Source organism: Dama dama, chromosome 1, assembly GCF_033118175.1.
Source record: "Dama dama isolate Ldn47 chromosome 1, ASM3311817v1, whole genome shotgun sequence".
NCBI classification, from domain to species: Eukaryota; Metazoa; Chordata; class Mammalia; order Artiodactyla; family Cervidae; genus Dama; species Dama dama.
This window is the reverse complement of record NC_083681.1, coordinates 82,003,449-82,021,818: the sequence shown is the minus strand read 5'-3', so window position 1 is coordinate 82,021,818 and position 18,370 is coordinate 82,003,449. Positions and strand designations below refer to the sequence as shown.

The following is an 18,370-nucleotide window of genomic DNA, read 5'->3' as shown; positions in this document are numbered from 1 at the left end:
TTTTCTGGCATTTTCACAGTGCAGCACTTGAACAGTATCATCTTTTAGGACACAAAATAGCTCAACTGGAATTCCATCACCTCCACTAACTTTGTTTGAGATGACCAATATAATTTCTTTCAAAATCCCAGTAGCTCTTTTTTTTTTTTTTTGCAAAAACTGAAATCCCAATCCTAAAATTCATATGGAATTGCAAAAAAAAAAATCCAGAAATGTCAAAGCAATAGTTGTGGAAGAATAGCTCTAATACCTTGCTGGTGGGAATGAAAAATGATATAGCTGCTGTTGAAAACCATTTGGTGGTTCTCAGAAAGTCAAGCACAGAGTTACCATATAACCCAGCAATTTCACTTCTGAATATATACCCAAGGGAACTGAAGATGTATGTTCAGCAAAAATTTGTATATGAATATTCATAGAAATATTATTAACAATTGCCCAAAGGTTAAAAGACCCCAAATATTCATCAGATAATGAACCCACTGTGGTATATCTATACAATGGAATATTATTCAGCCATAAAATGAAATGAAGATTAAAAAATATTGCCACATAAATGCTGGAGAGGGTGTGGAGAAAAGGGAACCCTCTTACACTGTTGGTGGGAATGCAAACTAGTACAGCCGCTATGGAAAACAGTGTGGAGATTTCTTAAAAAACTGGAAATAGAACTGCCATATGACCCAGCAATCCCACTTCTGGGCATACACACTGAGGAAACTAGATCTGAAAGAGACACGTGCACCCCAATGTTCATTGCAGCACTGTTTATAATAGCCAGGACATGGAAGCAACCTAGATGCCCATCAGCAGATGAATGGATAAGGAAGCTGTGGTACATATACACCATGGAATATTACTCAGCCATTAAAAAGAATTCATTTGAACCAGTCCTAATGAGATGGATGAAGCTGGAGCCCATTTTACAGAGTGAAGTAAGCCAGAAAGATAAAGAACATTACAGCATACTGACACATGTATATGGAATTTAGAAAGGTGATAACGATAACCCTATATGCAGAACAGAAAAAGAGACACAGAAATACAGAACAGACTCTTGAACTTTGTGGGAGAATGTGAGGGTGGGATATTTCAAAAGAACAGCATGTATACTATCTATGGTGAAACAGATCACCCGCCCAGGTGGGATGCACGAGACAAGTGCTCCGGCCTGGTGCACTGGGAAGACCCAGAGAAATCGGGTGGAGAGGGAGGTGGGAGGGGGGATCGGGATTGGGAATACATGTAAACCCATGGCTGATTCATATCAATGTATGACAAAACCCACTGGAAAAAAAAAATAATAATAATAAAAATTAAAAAAAAAAATATTGCCACATGGAAGATCTTCAAAAGTATTATGCTAAGTGAAAGAAAATGACATAAAATGACAAAAATTATATGTGCCCACTTAAATGAAATATCTAGACTAAGAATACAAAGAAAAAAAAGTTTTGATTACTCAGTGACAGGGGATTTAGGAATAGGAAGAATGGGACTTACCAACATATACGGGGTTTATTTTTGTGGCAATAGAAATATTCAGGAATAAGATTCTTGTGATGATTGCATAACATTGTAAATAAAAAAAAATTGTACACTTTAAAATGGTGAATTCTATGCTATTCATAGGAGAGTGAAAATGCAAGTTTAAAACTCAACATTCAAAAACTAATGTCATGGCATCCAGTCTCATTACTTAATGGCAAATAGATGGGGTAAAAAATGGAAACAGTGATAGATTTCATTTTCTTGGACTCCAAAATCACTGTAGATGGTGACTGCAGCCATGAAATTAAAAAATGCTTGCCGCTTGGAAGAAAAGCTATGACAAGCTAAGATAGCATCTTAAAAAGCAGAGACATCACTTTGCTGACAAAGATTCATATAATCAAAGCTATGGTTTCTCCAGTAGTCAGGTACAGAAGTGAACCTTGGACCATAAAGAAGGCTGAGCACCGAAGAATTGATGTTTTTGAATTGTGGTGCTAGAGAAGACTCCTGAGAGTCCCTTGGACAGCAAGGAGATCAAACCAGTTGATCCTAACGGAAATGAGTCCTGAATATTCACTGGAAGGACTGATACTGAAGCTGAAACTCCAATACTTTGGCCACCTGATGCAAAGAGTACACTAATTGGAAAAGACCCTGATGCAGGAAAAGACTGATGACAGGAAGAGAAGGGGACGGACAGAGGATGAGATGGTTGGATGGCATCACCGACTCGATGGACAAGATTTTGAGCAAAGTCCGGGAGATAGTGAAGGACAGGGAAGCCTGGCATGCTGCAGTTCATGGGGTCGCAAAGAGTCGGGCATGACCTAGCTACTGAACACCAACATCTAATGTAATCTTTAGCACTCTCATATGCGTATGTGCTAAATCACTTCAGTTGTTTCCAAGTCTTTGTGACCATATGGACTGTATCCCACCAGGCTTCTCTGTCCATGAGATTCTCCAGGCAGGAATACTGAAGTGGGTTGCCATGCCCTCTTCCAGGGGATCTTCCCAACCCAGGGATCGAACCTGCATCTCTTATATCTCCTGCATTGGTAGATGGGTTTTTTATCACTAGCGCCACTTGGGAAGCCCCTACTCTCATGTGAGGGATATTCAATATTATTGCTCCTCTTTTTATAGGTGATATACTGATTTTTGGAGAGATTGAATAACTTGACCAAGGTCACCCTGCAACAGATGATAGAACTAGGATTGGAAGGGAGACCATGTTACTGCTGAGCCCAAATTGATAAAAAAAAAAACTGTGCTTGACAGTACTGATAAAACAGAGGTAATCCTGCCTGGGCGTTTAGGGACAGAGAGGACTATGCAGAGGAGAGAGTGAACCCATCTTCTTAGATCTAAAAAATAAGAATAGAAGTTTCCCAAAATCTGCCCAGTCCAGCTCTGTAGTGGTAAAAACAAATGGGTATTTTGTTTAAAAGAATTGAGAAAAAGACCGATTTCCAGGTTTTTATGAAAGAGATAGAGAAAGCTTGCAGAAGGTTCTGACACCACATAGGCCAGAGATTTTTAAGGAAGTTTTAATCTGCATTGCCTAACTTGTCTGTGAGGCTTCCCTGATGGTAAAGAATCTGCCTGCCGTGCAGGGGCCACAGGAGACGCTGGTTCAATACCCGGGTGGAGAAGATCCCCTGGAGAAGGCACGGCCAACGCACTCCAGTCTTCTTACCTGGAGCATCCCAAGGACAGAAGAGCCTGGTGGACTACAGTCCACGCGGTCACAAAGAGTCAGACACGACTGAAGTGATTCAGCATGCACACACGCAACTTGGCTGGGGCGCTGCTGACTTGCTGGCCAGCTGCTCCTCCTAAATTTCCATCCTCCCTTGCCTTCATAAACACGCCCAGCTAAAGTGCGTACAAACATTATCCTCCGGCATCTCCCAGTCGGGTTCAGGCTAGGAGGACCAGTCTGGGACCCGGAGGCTCATGAGATTTCCACTCACTCGCTACTAAATGTTTCCCCTGAGACTGGTTGTGTGACAAGGTCGTTTTCTCTGCCTTGATATTTGCAAGCGCGGAAACCCAAGTTGTGTTCCACCGTATAGAGCTCCGAGGGTGGGGAAGGAGCTTCTCCAGCATGAAGCCTTTCTGGATGGGGACTTCTAGTCAGTAGCCTGAACAAGCAGGCTGTCCTTACTGTCTGCCTTGTACCTTCATCTGTCGCGCCTAGGACAAAAGTAACTATCAAGAAATCACACCATCACAGCCGGTTAGAACGGGAAGGACCTCTAGAAGTTCCAGCTGTTTTAATTCTTGCAAATGAGGATGAGGAAGGCCCAGAGAGTTTAGAGTTAGACCTGCAAGCTAGGCATCGTCTCACCCCCAGTTAAGCCCCCTTTCCACTCTGCTGAGCCACCCTCCAGCACCCGTACTTCCCTGCTCATCATAATCAGGTGTCTCACATAGACGGTGGAGTGACCATTAAACCCACAAACGGAGGCTGCGTCCCCTAATTTATTTTGTTGGTTTGTTTAGAATGTACTACAGGACTAGGTAGAAACATCATAGCTCCCTTTCTGAATTTCAGGGCTTATAGGAAACTTTCAACATCTGTTTGTGATTTCAAATATAAAGCCATTTTTCTTAGAAACATCAAAGTTTGGACATTCAATATTATTGACTGAATATCCTGCAGTAACCAAGAAAACGTGTGATAGACTACAGAAAGCAATTTGTCTCAAATTGTCGGATTTTAAAATGTTAGTACCTTTATGGTTTCTAAAGAATTTTTATATCTATTGTCACATCAGAGCAGGATAGCAGCTTACAAGAGAGATAAAGAATGTTTTTCATCTTGTGAAATAAGAAGATCTGGCCAGTGGCAGGCCTACACCCAGCTGGTTATTGATAGAACTAGGATTAGAATTGGTCTCATGTTTGTGGTACAATCCTATCCACACTCCCACACCTCTGAATTTCTGGATCAAATGGAGATATTTTGTTCATCTGTATCTGTAAGTAGTATTAATAATGTATTTAGTCAATACAAATGTATTTGGCTATTCTTATCACATTAGTGGAATACAAAAATTAACTTTTTTTTTTCAGAAATAGATTTAATCAGATTTACATGTTTATGCATTTGGGGCAAATCTGGCAACTCTAGCAAGCATAGACATAAGAACTGATGAATAAGCCTCAGGAGAAAGTGATTCATGGTGAGTAGCATATTCTGGCATACTCTGGTTACTTTACTGATCATTTCACTAGATTTATACACACTTTTATTGTATCACTTATCACGTTGGGGAGGTAATTTGTGGATCTGGTTGTCTCTACCTCCTTTAACCGTCAGGAGTCGTGTTCTTCGTTTTGTAACGCTAGCTCCTGGTACAGAGCTGATTTATGTGCAAAGCCAGCCAGGAAGAGAAGGGACAGAGAGAACCAACGCCGAACACAGTCCGTGTCCTGGTGCGGGGTCAGCAGGGCTCCGTGTGTCATTTAGCCTCAACTTTTCAGATTGGTGAAGTAAATACTGTGGGTGTTACATGAGCTGGGTATTTCACAGACAATCAGACTGAGATTCACAGAGTCTAAGTAGAGTTCCCAGAGCCACATCCTATCTAAGCTACTAATTGCTGGCACTTATTGGAAAAAGTAAATATTTTTCAAAGTTGTGGTTTCACTTGCTTTTTTATTGAAATACAGTTGATTTTCAGTGTTGCATTAGTTTAAGGTGTACAGCAAAGTGATTCTGTGTTTTATATATATATATATACACACACATGTGTATATTCTTTTCCAGATTCTTTTACATTATAGGTTATTATAAGATACTGAATACATTTCCCTGTGCTATACAGTAGGTCCTTGCTCTTTATCTATTTTATATATAGAAGTATGTGTCTGTTAATCCCAAGCTCTTAACTTATCACGCCTTTCCCTTTTGGCAACCGTAAGTTCATCTTCTATGCCTGTGAGTCTGTTCCTGCTTTGTAAACAAGTTCATTTATGCCATTTTTTTTAAGATTCCACATATAAGTGATATCATATCATATTTATCTTTCTCTGTCTGACTTACTTCACTTAGTAATGATAATCTCTAGTCCCATCCATGTTGCTGCAAATGGTATTATTTCATTCTTATTTATGGTTGAGAAATACTCTATTGTATATATGTATTACATTCTCTTTAATCATTGATCAGTCCATGGACATTTTCGGCTATTTTAAGCAGTGCTGCTGTGAACACTGAGGTGCATGTATCCTTTCAAATTAGTGGATTGTCTTCCTTTGGCTATATACCCAGGAGTGGGGTTGCTGGATCATATGGTAACTCTATTTTTAGTTTTTTAAGGAACCTCCGTAGTGTCCCACCAACTTACAGCCCCATCAACAATGAAGGAGGGATTCCCGGGAAAAGTATATTCTTGTTATATTTGATCTAAATAGTCACTTTAGACTCTTCTAAATAGTTGTATTATATCTATAATCTGATACATTTTTTCTCTTTAGGTCTCAATCCTAGTTTCATGTCTACCAATTACTTTTGTACATTACTCTGAATTGAGATTTGATTTAGTAATACTTATATACTTATAATTGTCTGTTTATACAATAGTGTTTGCCAGTTCATCCCTTTATCCATGATGTTTCTTCTGCCTGGTATAGTAGGAGTAGCAGTAATAGCACTAGTGACATCTTAAACTTTTCGAGTACCTGCTATGCAATTAGCATTGTTTTAAATGTTCTACATGATCTAAGTTATCCTATCATCTACTTAAAAGTTGAAAACTGAATTTCCTACTTGGAAGGTGAAGAAACTGAAATATAGGAAGATTAATGAACTTGACCTACTGTTTTGAGAAGGATGCTTAATATTGCAGATTTTTAGATCATGCTGCCTGGATTCCGATCCCAGTTCTACCATCAAATATGCTACTTGAGCAAGTAATTTACCTCTTTAAATTTTGGTTCCATCTGAAGCAAAATGGAGGTAATAATAGTACCTGCCTAACAGAATTGCTAACTGAACTAAATGAGTTAATATATGTGACCAACTTAGAACAGTTTCCTGACCCAAAGTAAATATTATGTGTTTGCTGTTATAATAATTAATATATTGTTGTTATTATTTCTTTAGTTTCCAAGCCACAACTGAGGGGTTCTGACCTCCAGAAATCCTTCCTGAGTTCTTGTGTTGGGCAAACCAAACATCCTTTCTCATTTCAAAGGCCATGGGTGTTACCTCCACTTCAGAAATTCATTGTGACTAATGTATCTTTCAGATGTAGGTCTCTCCCACTAAGCAATCCTTAAAGACAAGAGCTGTATCACATCCTCCCTTGAATATTTAATAATAGTTAATCCAGGAGGAATGAATGGGACTTAACATCCCAGAGTTAGAAGTGTCTCTCGAGTCAAGCAGTCTCTCAAGCAGCTACAATAAGCTATCCGCTGAGTTACCACTGGAGGTGAGAACAACCTACGTGATACAGCAGGAGGTCTGTGGTCTGGTTGATGGTTCACAGTCTCTAGGTGAGGACAAAACTGATTCTCCCATCTCCCCTATTCTCTTTACCCACAAATAAGGCAAAGGTGTAGATGACAGTGGAAGACAGAAAACAGGGCCACTCAACTGAGGGCCCCATGAATTAGAAGGAAAAAAAAAAAGGTTGGGTGTCCCTAAATCAGGGCTTTGATTCACTGTATGCCTCCAGTGAAGTGAATGAGGGTCCCTCAGAGATGGAGGAGGCAACTGAGGAGGGCTTGTCAGCGTTATACACCAATGACTGACAAAACGTTTCCTATCTTACTTTCTGTTGATTTAAGCCTTCTATATATACCTTAGACAAGTAGGCTTGTAAGAGATGGAAATATTAAAAAAGAGTCCTACGTGGTTTAATATAAGAGGATATAACATTCAGCAAGCAAGCAAGCTGAAATGTGACCCAGAGTCATAATATGGTCCGTTCATGGCAGCCACAATCAGTAAGGGCATTCTAGCATTTTCCATACCACTTCTAGATGAACAACCTCACGCAACCCACAATCTGGTTCAGCTTCTCACCCATGAGCTCCTTCCCTCCACAAGAAGCTGACACATGAACTAGAGACCCCATTTACAGTTTACTCCCCATGAAGATGATCAAATAGCCTCATCTTGTATTTGCCTATCTCGTCATAGGTGCCACTCACGTTGACTCCCCAGTTGATGGAGAACCTTTCAGAGGTGACTGAATTCCTTCTCGTGGGGTTAACAGATGCTCTAGAGATGCAGGTCCCTCTATTTACAACCTTCACTCTCATCTGCCTCACTACTCTGGTTGGGAACCTTGGGATGATCGTGTTGATTCTGTTGGACTCTCGACTTCACACGCCCATGTACTTTTTCCTCAGTAACCTCTCCCTGGTGGATTGTGTTTATGCCTCCTCTGTTACTCCTAAAGTAATGGCGGGGATTCTCACAGGAGATAAGATTATATCCTACGATGCATGTGCTACCCAGATGTTCTTCTTTGCAGCCTTTGTCACTGTTGAAAGTTTTCTCCTGGCCTCAATGGCCTTTGACCGCCACGCGGCCGTGTGCAAACCCCTGCGTTATACCACCACCATGACTAGAGCGATGTGTGCCTCGCTGGTCACCAGCTCCTATATCTGTGGACTCTTACAGTCTTCCATCCATGTTGCCCTCACTTTCCACCTCTCCTTCTGCCATTCCAACGTGGTTAATCACTTTTTCTGTGACATTCCCCCACTGCTGGCTCTCTCTTGCTCTGATATCTACACAAATGAGATTGTGCTCTTCACACTGGCAGCGTTCAGCACTTTTTCTGCTCTTTTGGTTATCTTGGGCTCGTACCTTTTCATTTTTATTGCTATCCTGAGGATGCGCTCAACTGAGGGACAGAAGAAGGCTTTCTCCACCTGTGCCTCCCACCTCACCACTGTCTCCATCTTCTACGGGACAGGCACCTTCATGTACTTACAGCCCAGCTCCAGCCACTCCATGGGCACAGACAAAATGGCGTCCGTGTTCTACACCATGGTCATCCCCATGCTGAATCCACTGGTCTACAGCCTGAGGAACAAAGAGGTCAAGGGTGCCTTTAAAAGGGTGGTTGGGAAAGCAGTCTTCACTAGGCTTAGCTTACTAATTGGAAACCACATGTGAAACTTTTATTGGACTTCTGTGGCCAAGAATGCTATTTGAAGGTTAATTCTTTCTTGTCTTTTATTTCTTTGGGCAGTTCCTTCCCAGACAAAACTGACTTTATTCACTCTTCATGACTGTAACTGGGTAGAAGAAATTCCGGACATCCCTTTCCAGAAATATAACATTGCTTCTGTCTTAAGATAAAGATTATAATCCTTGATACTATAGGATCCCACATTACATCAGTCTGTTGGTTTAAGGTGCTTTGCAGGTAACTCTTATAGGTGATTTACACTAGAGTTCCATTTTCAATTGCTAGAATTAAGAGAACTCTATGAATCTTCCACACAGCACAGGGGCATGGTTCTTAGACATTTATACTCCTAACAGTTACCATGAAAGACTGCTGAAAAAATAGAATTTAGGGATCTAATCCAGATAATATAACTTAGCATATTTCTGGTAGAGCTCAGAAACCTTTTGAATTATGCCCCATTATCCACGTGTACATGGATCCTGAACTTAGATAGTGCTCACTTCGGCAGCATATATACTAAAATTGGAATGATACAGAGAAGATTAGCACGGCCCCTGTGCAAGGATGACATGCAAATTCGTGAAGCGTTCCATATTTTTAAAAGCAAAAATAAACAAATGGGACCTAATGAAACTTAAAAGCTTTTGCACAACAAAGGAAACTATAAGCAAGGTGAAAAGACAGCCTTCAGATTGGGAGAAAATAATAGCAAACAAAGCAACAGACAAAGGATTAATCTCAAAAATATACAAGCAACTCCTGCAGCTCAATTCCAGAAAAATAAATGACCCAATCAAAACATGGGCCAAAGAACTAAACAGACATTTCTCCAAAGAAGACATACAGATGGCTAACGAACACATGAAAAGATGCTCAACATCACTCATTATCAGAGAAATGCAAATCAAAACCACAATGAGTTACCATTGCTCACCAGTCAGGGTGGCTGCTATCCAAAAGTCTACAAGCAATAAATGCTGGAGAGGGTGTGGAGAAAAGGGAACCCTCTTACACTGTTGGTGGGAATGCAAACTAGTACAGTCACTATGGAGAACAGTGTGGAGATTCCTTAAAAAACTGGAAATAGAACTGCCATATGACCCAGCAATCCCACTCCTGGGCATACACACTGAGGAAACCAGATCTGAAAGAGACAAGTGCACCCCAATGTTCATCGCAGCACTGTTTATAATAGCCAGGACATGGAAGCAACCTAGATGTCCATCAGCAGACGAATGGATAAGGAAGCTGTGGTACATATACACAATGGAATATTACTCAGCCATTAAAAAGAATTCATTTGAACCAGTTCTAATGAGATGGATGAAACTGGAGCCCATTATACAGAGTGAAGTAAGCCAGAATGATAAAGACCAATACAGTATACTAGTGCATATATATGAAATTTAAAAAGATGGTAACGATAACCCTATATGCAAAACAGAAAAAGAGACACAGATGTACAGAACAGACTTTTGGACTCTGTGGGAGAAGGCGAGGGTGGGATATTCTGAGAGAATAGCATTGAAACAAGTATATTATCAAGGGTGAAACAGACCACCAGCCCAGGTTGGATGCATGAGACAAGTGCTCAAGGCTGGTGTACTGGGAAGACCCAGAGGGATGGGATGGGGAGGGAAGTGGGAGGAGGGATCAGGATGGGGAACACTTGTAAATCCATGGCTGAATCATGTCAATGTATGGCAAAAACCACTACAATAAAAAATAAATAAATAAATAAAAAGAACTTAGATAGTGAGAATGTCAACTGTAAATCTGGATAATGAGGGATATTACATAAGCTAGATCTATTTTATTCCTGAATCTCAGGGAGAAAAACATGCTTCAAAAGGCTGACATATATCCATATCTATTCCTTACCTGAGTTCTAATAGATGAAATTCATATAAGAGTCTGGCCAGGGAGAACTGCCTGTATTATTGACAAGCTTCCCCTGTATTTCAGATGAGCTTGGGGTGCAGATCACGCTTTGAAAACTGTTTCCCTAGAACAGTGGTTCAAAAGCATCATTACCAAGCCAGCAGCATCAGCATGACCTGGGATTTTTTTAGAAATGCCAATTATAGGAGCCCTCATCCCAGACCCACAGAATCAAAACTCCAGGAGTACAACCAAGCTATCTGTGTTTTTTAACAAGCCCTCCTGGTGATTCTGAAGCAGGCTTAGGTTTGAAAACCAATGCATTCAAGCAACCGAGAAACACTTAGCCTACTGCAGTGGTTCTCAAACTCAGCTGCACATTCCAATAACCTGGGGGAGATTTTTAAAACACTACTGCCCGGGTCCCACTTCCAGGGAGAGTGATATAATAATATGATTTAGCAAAACTTGATCTGAGATAAGACCTGGGCACCAGGAGATGGTAAAATGCAGTCACTTCCCTGGAGCCTGATATATACAAAAGATTAGGACCAAAAAAGAGGTAATATTCATTTAGAATCTAGTACCTTTCCAAGTATTGCATATGCTATCTCATTAACTCTGAGAGCCTCAGCCAGGTAGGGAGGAGGAATGGAGTCTCAGACTTGGGTGCGTGGGTAATGGGTGCTCAGTTGCTCAGTCATGTCTGACTCTGCAATGCCATTAACTGTAGCCTGCCAGGCTCCTCTGTCCATTGGATTCTCCAGGCAGGAATACTGGAGTGGGTTGCCATTTCCTCCTCCAAAGAATCTTCCTGACTCAGGGATCGAACCGGCATCTCTGGAGTCTCCTGCATTGTAGGCAGATTCTTTACCACTGAGCCGCCTGGGAGGATGTGGGTAGATGGTGACAAAGTGAGAATTTTAAGTCTGTGGAATCCCAAAGCAAATCCTTTCCAGCTAACAATTGTTTAATACCAGGGCAGACTGTAGGGCACATAAAGTATATTAAAACAAAAAAAAAAATCTTTTTATCAAAGAACACTAGTCTCAGTATAACAAAACTATCTTTTTTAAATTGAAGTGTAGTTCATTTGCAATGCTGTGACAATTTCTTCTGTACAGCAAAGTGATTTAGATAGCATAATTATCTTTATAACTAAGACATTAGAAGGCCTGAAAGAGAACGTCAGAATATTATTAATCTAGCATCTTTCTTGAATCTGTTTAAATCTCCTTCCTTGTTGATACTCTGAAGACTGCCCGAATCCCCATCACTTGATCCTAGGTCTCAGTAGGAGCGCATTAAACAACATGGTTTTTGAGGTCATCAGAGGTATAGAAAGGGGACTGAAACCCGTGTGTTGCCATGTTCTTACAATCAAGCCCTGTTAACTGAGAAGACTTGTCGTCCCCGCTTTCTAGAAGTTTTGAACTGCATAATTCAAGGCTTCACTTGGATAAAAAGTTAAGCTAGAAAATGTGCATGCTCCAGTGAACATCCGCGTTTAAGAGGACTGAAGACCACAAACCTTAAAATATGATATGTTCACCTTCATCAATTCCCAAAGGTACCATCGCCTCACTGAGAAGACAGGAAAAGAGCAGTAAAAGACAAATGCATGCCCAGAATGCCTCCACGCCCTGACCTTTGAGGTCCTGATGGGTTGATGTGTGGCATTACTCAACCTAGTGCGGCACACACAGCAGACAAATTCAGACACCAATCTGACCACACTGAACCCTCAGTGTTGGACAACAATGGAACACGATAACAGTTCATCCATCTCCAGTCAAATATGCTACTGTAACTTTTTAAATATGAGTAATGAACATATATTAATGCAACTGAAAGTCTCTGTCTGGACTATTTCTGAAAATGGAGGTTGCTCTAGACTGAATATCTGTGTGTCACCAAAATTCCTGTGTTACATCCTAGTGCCCAATGTGAGAGTCGTAGGAGTCGGGGTCTTTGAGGGGAGGCAGATCCGGTGTCTGGGGGAGCCTCCATGAGTGGGCTTAGTGGTCTCCTGAAAGAGACCCCAGGGAGCTCTTTTGTCCCTTCCACCATGTGTGGACACAGCAAAGAGACGGCAGCCTATAAACCAGTGCCTTGATCCTGGACTTCCTAGAGTCCAGAACTGTGAGAAATACGTCTTTATTGTTAATAAGCCACCTGGTCTTGGTATTTTGAAGCATGGGCAGACCCAGATGGAAGCCTTAGCTGCAGCAGAATGAGATCAAACCTTCCCCAAACTGCTGTGACTTTGATTCTAATAAGACCTTGAACTCAGGATAATCAATGAGGAGAAATACTTTTAGGAAGACTGCAGAGGAATTAAATAATTTCCTTATTCTTCATTCTGGAGGAAGAAATGGCAACCCTCTCCAGTACTCTTGCCTGGAAAATTCCTTGGATGGAGGAGCCTGGTAGGCTAGAGTCCATGGGGTTGCAAAGAGTCAGACACAACTGAGCAACTTCACTTTCACTTATTCTTCATTCAGAGTTCAATCAAGCTAAAATGGAATTTATTCTAGTTAAAGAATTCTCTCTGAAATTGACATCTAATGGGAATTTTACACTCCTGAGACTGGGATGGGCTCATACATCAGCTCTCTCATTCTTTACCAGGCTTGGGTTTTTATGAGTAATCAAATGTTTATTCAATGAAAAAAAAAAATAAATGGATGGATGAGGATACGTGTGCCTGTATGATAACATTAGTTAGTAAACAAACAAGTGAATGAACTGAGGTTGAATAAATTAGTCAGCACCAAGTTGGGTACCTAATGGCCAATTACAGGATTCCAGATCTTCTCTTTCTATGCCCAAAGAGAGGATATATCTCAGATCATACCACAGAGTTTTCTCTTCCATCATCCCATAGAAGTACAAACCATGCTCCTTTTTACTAACTAAACCCAGCTGGAGTTGGGATATTGGTTAATCACTTTGCTGACAAAGATTCATATAGTCATAGCTATGTATGGTCTTTCCAGTAGTCATGTATGAATGTGAGAGTTGGACCATAATGAACACTGAAGAATCGATGCTTTCAAACTGTGATGTTGGAGAAGACTCTTGAGAGTCCCTTGGACAGAAAGGAGATCAAACCAGTCCATCCTAAAGGAGATCAGTCCTGAATATTCATTGGAAGGACTGATGTTGAAGCTTAAGCTCCAATGCTTTGGCCACCTAATGCAAAGAGCCGACTTACTGGAAAAGACCCTGATGCTGGGAAAGATTGGGGGCAGGAGGAGAAGGAGGTGGCAGTGCATGAGATGGTTGGATGGCATCACCAACTCAATGGACATGAATTTTAGCAAACTCCAGGAGACAGTGGGCTTCCCTGATAGCTCAGTTGGTAAGGAATCTGCCTGTAATGCAGGAGATAGTGGAGGACAGAGGAGCCTGGTGTGCTGTAGTCAATGGGGTCACAGTCAAACACAACTTAACAACTGAGCAACAACAATGGTTTAATGGGATAATACATTTTATATACTTAGTACAGTGCTTGGTGTATTATAAAGAAGAAAGATTAAGTATTTTTTATTTTATCTTTAGCAAAAATAGAAGAGAGAGAATCAGAATTATATCTCTCTGCCTTTCTCCAATTTCAGGACCACCTAATTTTATTCCTTCTCTCTTTCACGTTCTTGGACTTCATGAACCAGATCTATGTTCTTATACAATCTCCATCCGAGGACATCTTCCTGAGGCCAAGGACCTATGGGGAAACCATAACAAAGACCAATTTCTCTGTCTGGTTTTGTTTAACCCAGACAGTCAAGATAAGTTTAATATTGTGAGCTCAGCCACAGAACTGCCTGATTCTTCTTTCTCTTTTGTGTCCAGGAAATGCATTGAGAATGGAAGAATCTAGTGACCTTCTCATCATTCATCACAGCACTGTTTATAATAGCCAGGACATGGAAGCAACCTAGATGCCCATCAGCAGGCGAATGGATAAGGAAGCTATGCTACATATACAAATGTTTTAAAATAATGCTGAGATTAGTGATATTCTTGTGTCAGGTGTACCTAAATCATACGCACATTCTCAAGGCTCTTTGTGAGTTACTTCACAAACTTAGCTCTCTCCAATGTCCTAGTGAGAGAGAGTTCGATGTGCTTTGCAATAGTGTGTGTGCATTTTATCAGCAGCTTTCCCATGAGAGTACTATGTTAGATCATGTAATCTACAGGGACAACTTTAATTATTCCTTTCGGATATGAATTGCTTTTATTCCTTTGTCTTTCCTAATTGTTCTGTCCGGGACTCCCATTACAATGTAAAACTGTAGTGGTGAGAGTGAGCATCCTTGTCTTGTTCCTGATCTTAAAAAGGAAAACATTTCCACCATTGAATATGACGATAGCCATAGGCTTGTCTTACAAATGGCCAATAGGTATATGAAAAGACGTGCAACATCACTAATCATCAGGGAAGCACAAATCAAAACCACAGTAAGACATTAACTGTCACTATTAAAAATGGCTATCATCAAAAAGATAAGACATCAAGTGTTGGCAGAGATGTGGAGAGAAGAGAACACGTGTACACTGTTGGAATCCTTGTACTCCTTGGAAGAAAAGTTATGACCAACCTAGACAGCATATTAAAAAGCAGAGACATTACTTTGCCAACAAAGATCCATTTAGTCAAAGCTATGGTTTTCCAGTAGTCATGCATGGATGTGAGAAAGAAAGCTGAGTGCCAAAGAATTGATGCCTTTGAGCTGTGGTGTTGGAGACGACTCTTGAGAGTCCCTTGGACTGCAAGGAGATCCAGCCAGTCCATCCTAAAGGAGATCAGTCCTGGGTGTTCATTGGAAGGACTGATGCTGAAGCTGAAACTCCAATACTTTGGCCACCTGATGCCAAGAACTGACTCATTTGAAAAGACCCTGATGCTGGGAAAGATTGAAGGCAGAAGGAGAAGTGGACAACAGGGGATGAGATGATTATATGGCATCACAGCGACTCAATGGACATGAGTTTGGGTAAACTCCGGGAGTTGGTGATGGACAGGGAGGCCTGTGTGCTGCAGCCCATTGGGTTGCAAAGAGTCGGACATGACTGAGCGACTGAACTAAACTGACTGTACACTCTTGGTGGGAATGTAAGTTGATGCAACTATTATCAAGAACAGGATGGAGGTTTCCTCAAAAAAATTAAAATTAGAACTGCCATGTGATCCAGCAATCTCATTTCTGGGTATAAATCCAGAGGAAATGAAGTCAGTATATTGACGAGATGTCTGCTCTCCAATGTTTGTTGTTGCATGAGTCTCAATGGCCAAAAATGGGAACAATCAAAGTGTCTATTGATGTACACACAATAGTATATTAGTCTTTTGAAAAAGAAGGAAATCCTTTCATCTGTGACAACATAGATAATCCAGGAGGATATTATGCTAAGTGAAATAACCCATACAAAGACAAATATCATATGATCACACTTGTATGGGAAACAATTTTTAAAAATCCAAACTCCAGATAACAGAGTAGAGTGTTGATTACCAGAGACTGAGATGTGGGGGAAAAGAAAGAATTTTTTAAAAGAAGAAAGAATGTAGAATTGGGGTTGCCAATAGGTAGGGGGAGGGGACCATGGAAGGCTTATTGTTTAATGGATACACAGTTTTGGTTTTGCAAAATAGAAAGAGTTCTGAAGATGGGTGGTGGAATGGTTACACAATATGTACTTAATACTGCAGAGCTGAATACTTAGAATGGTTAAGATAGGAAGTATTATGTTATGTGTATTCTACCACAATATAAATAAACAGTGAGTTTACCCTTGTAAATTTAAATAATAAAATATGTGCATTTTGCAAATTAATTATATCTCAATTTAATTTTTTAATTAAGTATGTGCATTTTTAAAACAAAGGACAAAAAAGACTCTAAGAGTAAAGGGTGGAAGCCAGGAGACCAATCATGAAAAAAGATGCAGAAATTCAAGCAATAGATGATGATACATTGGAGCAGACCTGCAGAGATGATGTAGGAGAAGCAATCACATTCTGAATCATTGGGAGCCTGGAGCTAAAACGTGGAGCAGGTTGGATGTGCGGGTTGAAAAGAAAGAAATGACTCTTACAACGAACTGTCGTTTACCTCACCAAGGGAGAATAGGAAGAGAAGCAGGTTAGTGAGAAAAATCGAGGGCTAACTTAGACACGTCAAGTTAAAGTTTGACATAGAGAAGCAGAGTAGACAACAGACGCACTTTCTAAAGTTCGTTAGGCAGGTTTGCGACAAGGCCACAATTCTGGGAATTGTCAGCACGTACTAGTGTTCACATCAACACTCTCTGGCGTTTCATCCGACCTGAAGGGTGCTGGCTCCTTCTCACTCTGCTTGCTTCACCCTCAACATCTCCCCGAACCTTAATGTTAGTGTGGCCCACAGCTTATTGCTTGGACCTCTCTCCTCTGCTCTGTCACCTAGATTTCACCCAGGTTCATGACTCAAAACATATCCAGAAGCCTTACAGTGAATATCTGACTTGTAAATACTACATATTCTGGGCAATCTTTATATCACTGACCACAGACAGGTTCCACAGTACCAAACAAGACAATTTGAACCTTATAATAGTTAATTTGAACATAACTAATTGTTTTTAAAGAACATAATTAATTTTTAAGAACATAACTAAGTTGTTTTTAAAGTATTATGGATATTGTTATATATCTAGCATATTGAAAAAAGTATGATTTTATGAATGATAAGAAGAGTTTTTAATTTAATCTCTGTAAGCCTTTGATTCATGTATGAGTCATCTGTTATTCCTCAAAGGAAGACTCTCTTGATTGACCATCATAACAAACAGCATTCAAGTCCATATATTGATTTTTAAAAATATGTATCTAACACAGAAAAATCTCTGATAATCCTGACTTAAATAGAAGCTTTGCAAAGAGTTACACAATTAGATGGAGAGGTTGAAAAGTGGAAATTCTATTAGCAGAATCAGGGTGGAAATGGTACATGAAATTAAAGAGAGGTCACTAAGGAGAAGCAGCGGAACAATTTGGTTGAATGAGAATTAAAATGATAGTTATCATCACAGAAATGAGCAGGAATGGGACAGAGTTCAGCAGAGAGAAATATAAACATGATTGACAGCAGAGATGAGAAAGCCAAAAGTGATGTATGGACAGCAAATCTTCAACGTGTTCTGTGTCTTTTGAGAGAAGTAGAAACTGTAGAATTCTGAGGTTAGAAAGGACCGTGAGGGACTTCTCTTGCGGTCCAGTGGCTAAGACTCCACACTGGCAATGCAGGGAGCCTGGGTGTGATCCCTCATCAGGGAACAGGATCCCACATGTGGCAACTAAAGACCCTGCGTGCCACAGCTGAGGCCCGGCACAGCCAAACAAATAAGTACATATGTGTTATAGAAACCGAAGGACCGCAAATGCCATCCAGTCCTACCATTTAGCACATAGATGTGGAAACTCAAATTTTAGTTTCACAGTGTGCCTGGGATAATTCAGCATCTGAGTGGCAAAGCCATCCCTAAAGTTCACGCCTCCAACACTCTCTGCAAGTGTCATTTTAATGCTCTCTGTGCCTGACCTGAACATTTCCCACTGCTTGGATTTTCCAAAGCACAACACTGTGGTCCCCGCCGGGTGTGGGCAGGGAGGGGGACCCCATCCTGTGGGTCCCAGACAGTGGTCATCTGTGACGATCAGAAAAGCTGCCCACTCACTTTGTCACCGTTGATCAAGCCAAGAAAACGTTCCCAAAATTTATTTAGTTGATTTGCTGTATGAAAGGCCACTGGAGAAACTTCTCTTTGGGACCCGTTGTTTT

At 40.7% G+C, this 18,370-nt stretch overlaps 1 protein-coding gene and 1 non-coding gene across 2 annotated transcripts; both read left to right on the top strand.

Annotated features, from left to right (window-relative positions):
• The first annotated feature begins 7,681 nt into the window (after positions 1–7,681).
• Positions 7,682–8,827, top strand: LOC133074179 (olfactory receptor 5B12-like). The gene is made up of 2 exons (XM_061168197.1): positions 7,682–8,599; positions 8,798–8,827. The coding sequence occupies exons 1-2, from the start codon at positions 7,682–7,684 to the stop codon at positions 8,825–8,827; spliced, it is 948 nt and encodes a 315-aa protein (XP_061024180.1).
• Positions 8,828–9,152: 325 nt separating this feature from the next.
• Positions 9,153–9,259, top strand: LOC133065107 (U6 spliceosomal RNA). Its single transcript, XR_009694847.1, has one exon. It is a non-coding gene; the product is annotated as a U6 spliceosomal RNA (small nuclear RNA).
• Positions 9,260–18,370: the final 9,111 nt, after the last annotated feature.

What these genes read in the sequence shown, in the direction of transcription:
- LOC133074179 (XM_061168197.1), top strand. Translation starts at nt 7,682, where the DNA reads ATGGAGAACCTTTCAGAGGTGACTGAATTCCTTCTCGTGGGGTTAACA. An exon ending in AAAGGGTGGTTGGGAAAGCA is followed by an intron (nt 8,600 to 8,797) that starts GTCTTCACTAGG and finishes ATCCCTTTCCAG; the next exon opens with AAATATAACATTGCTTCTGT.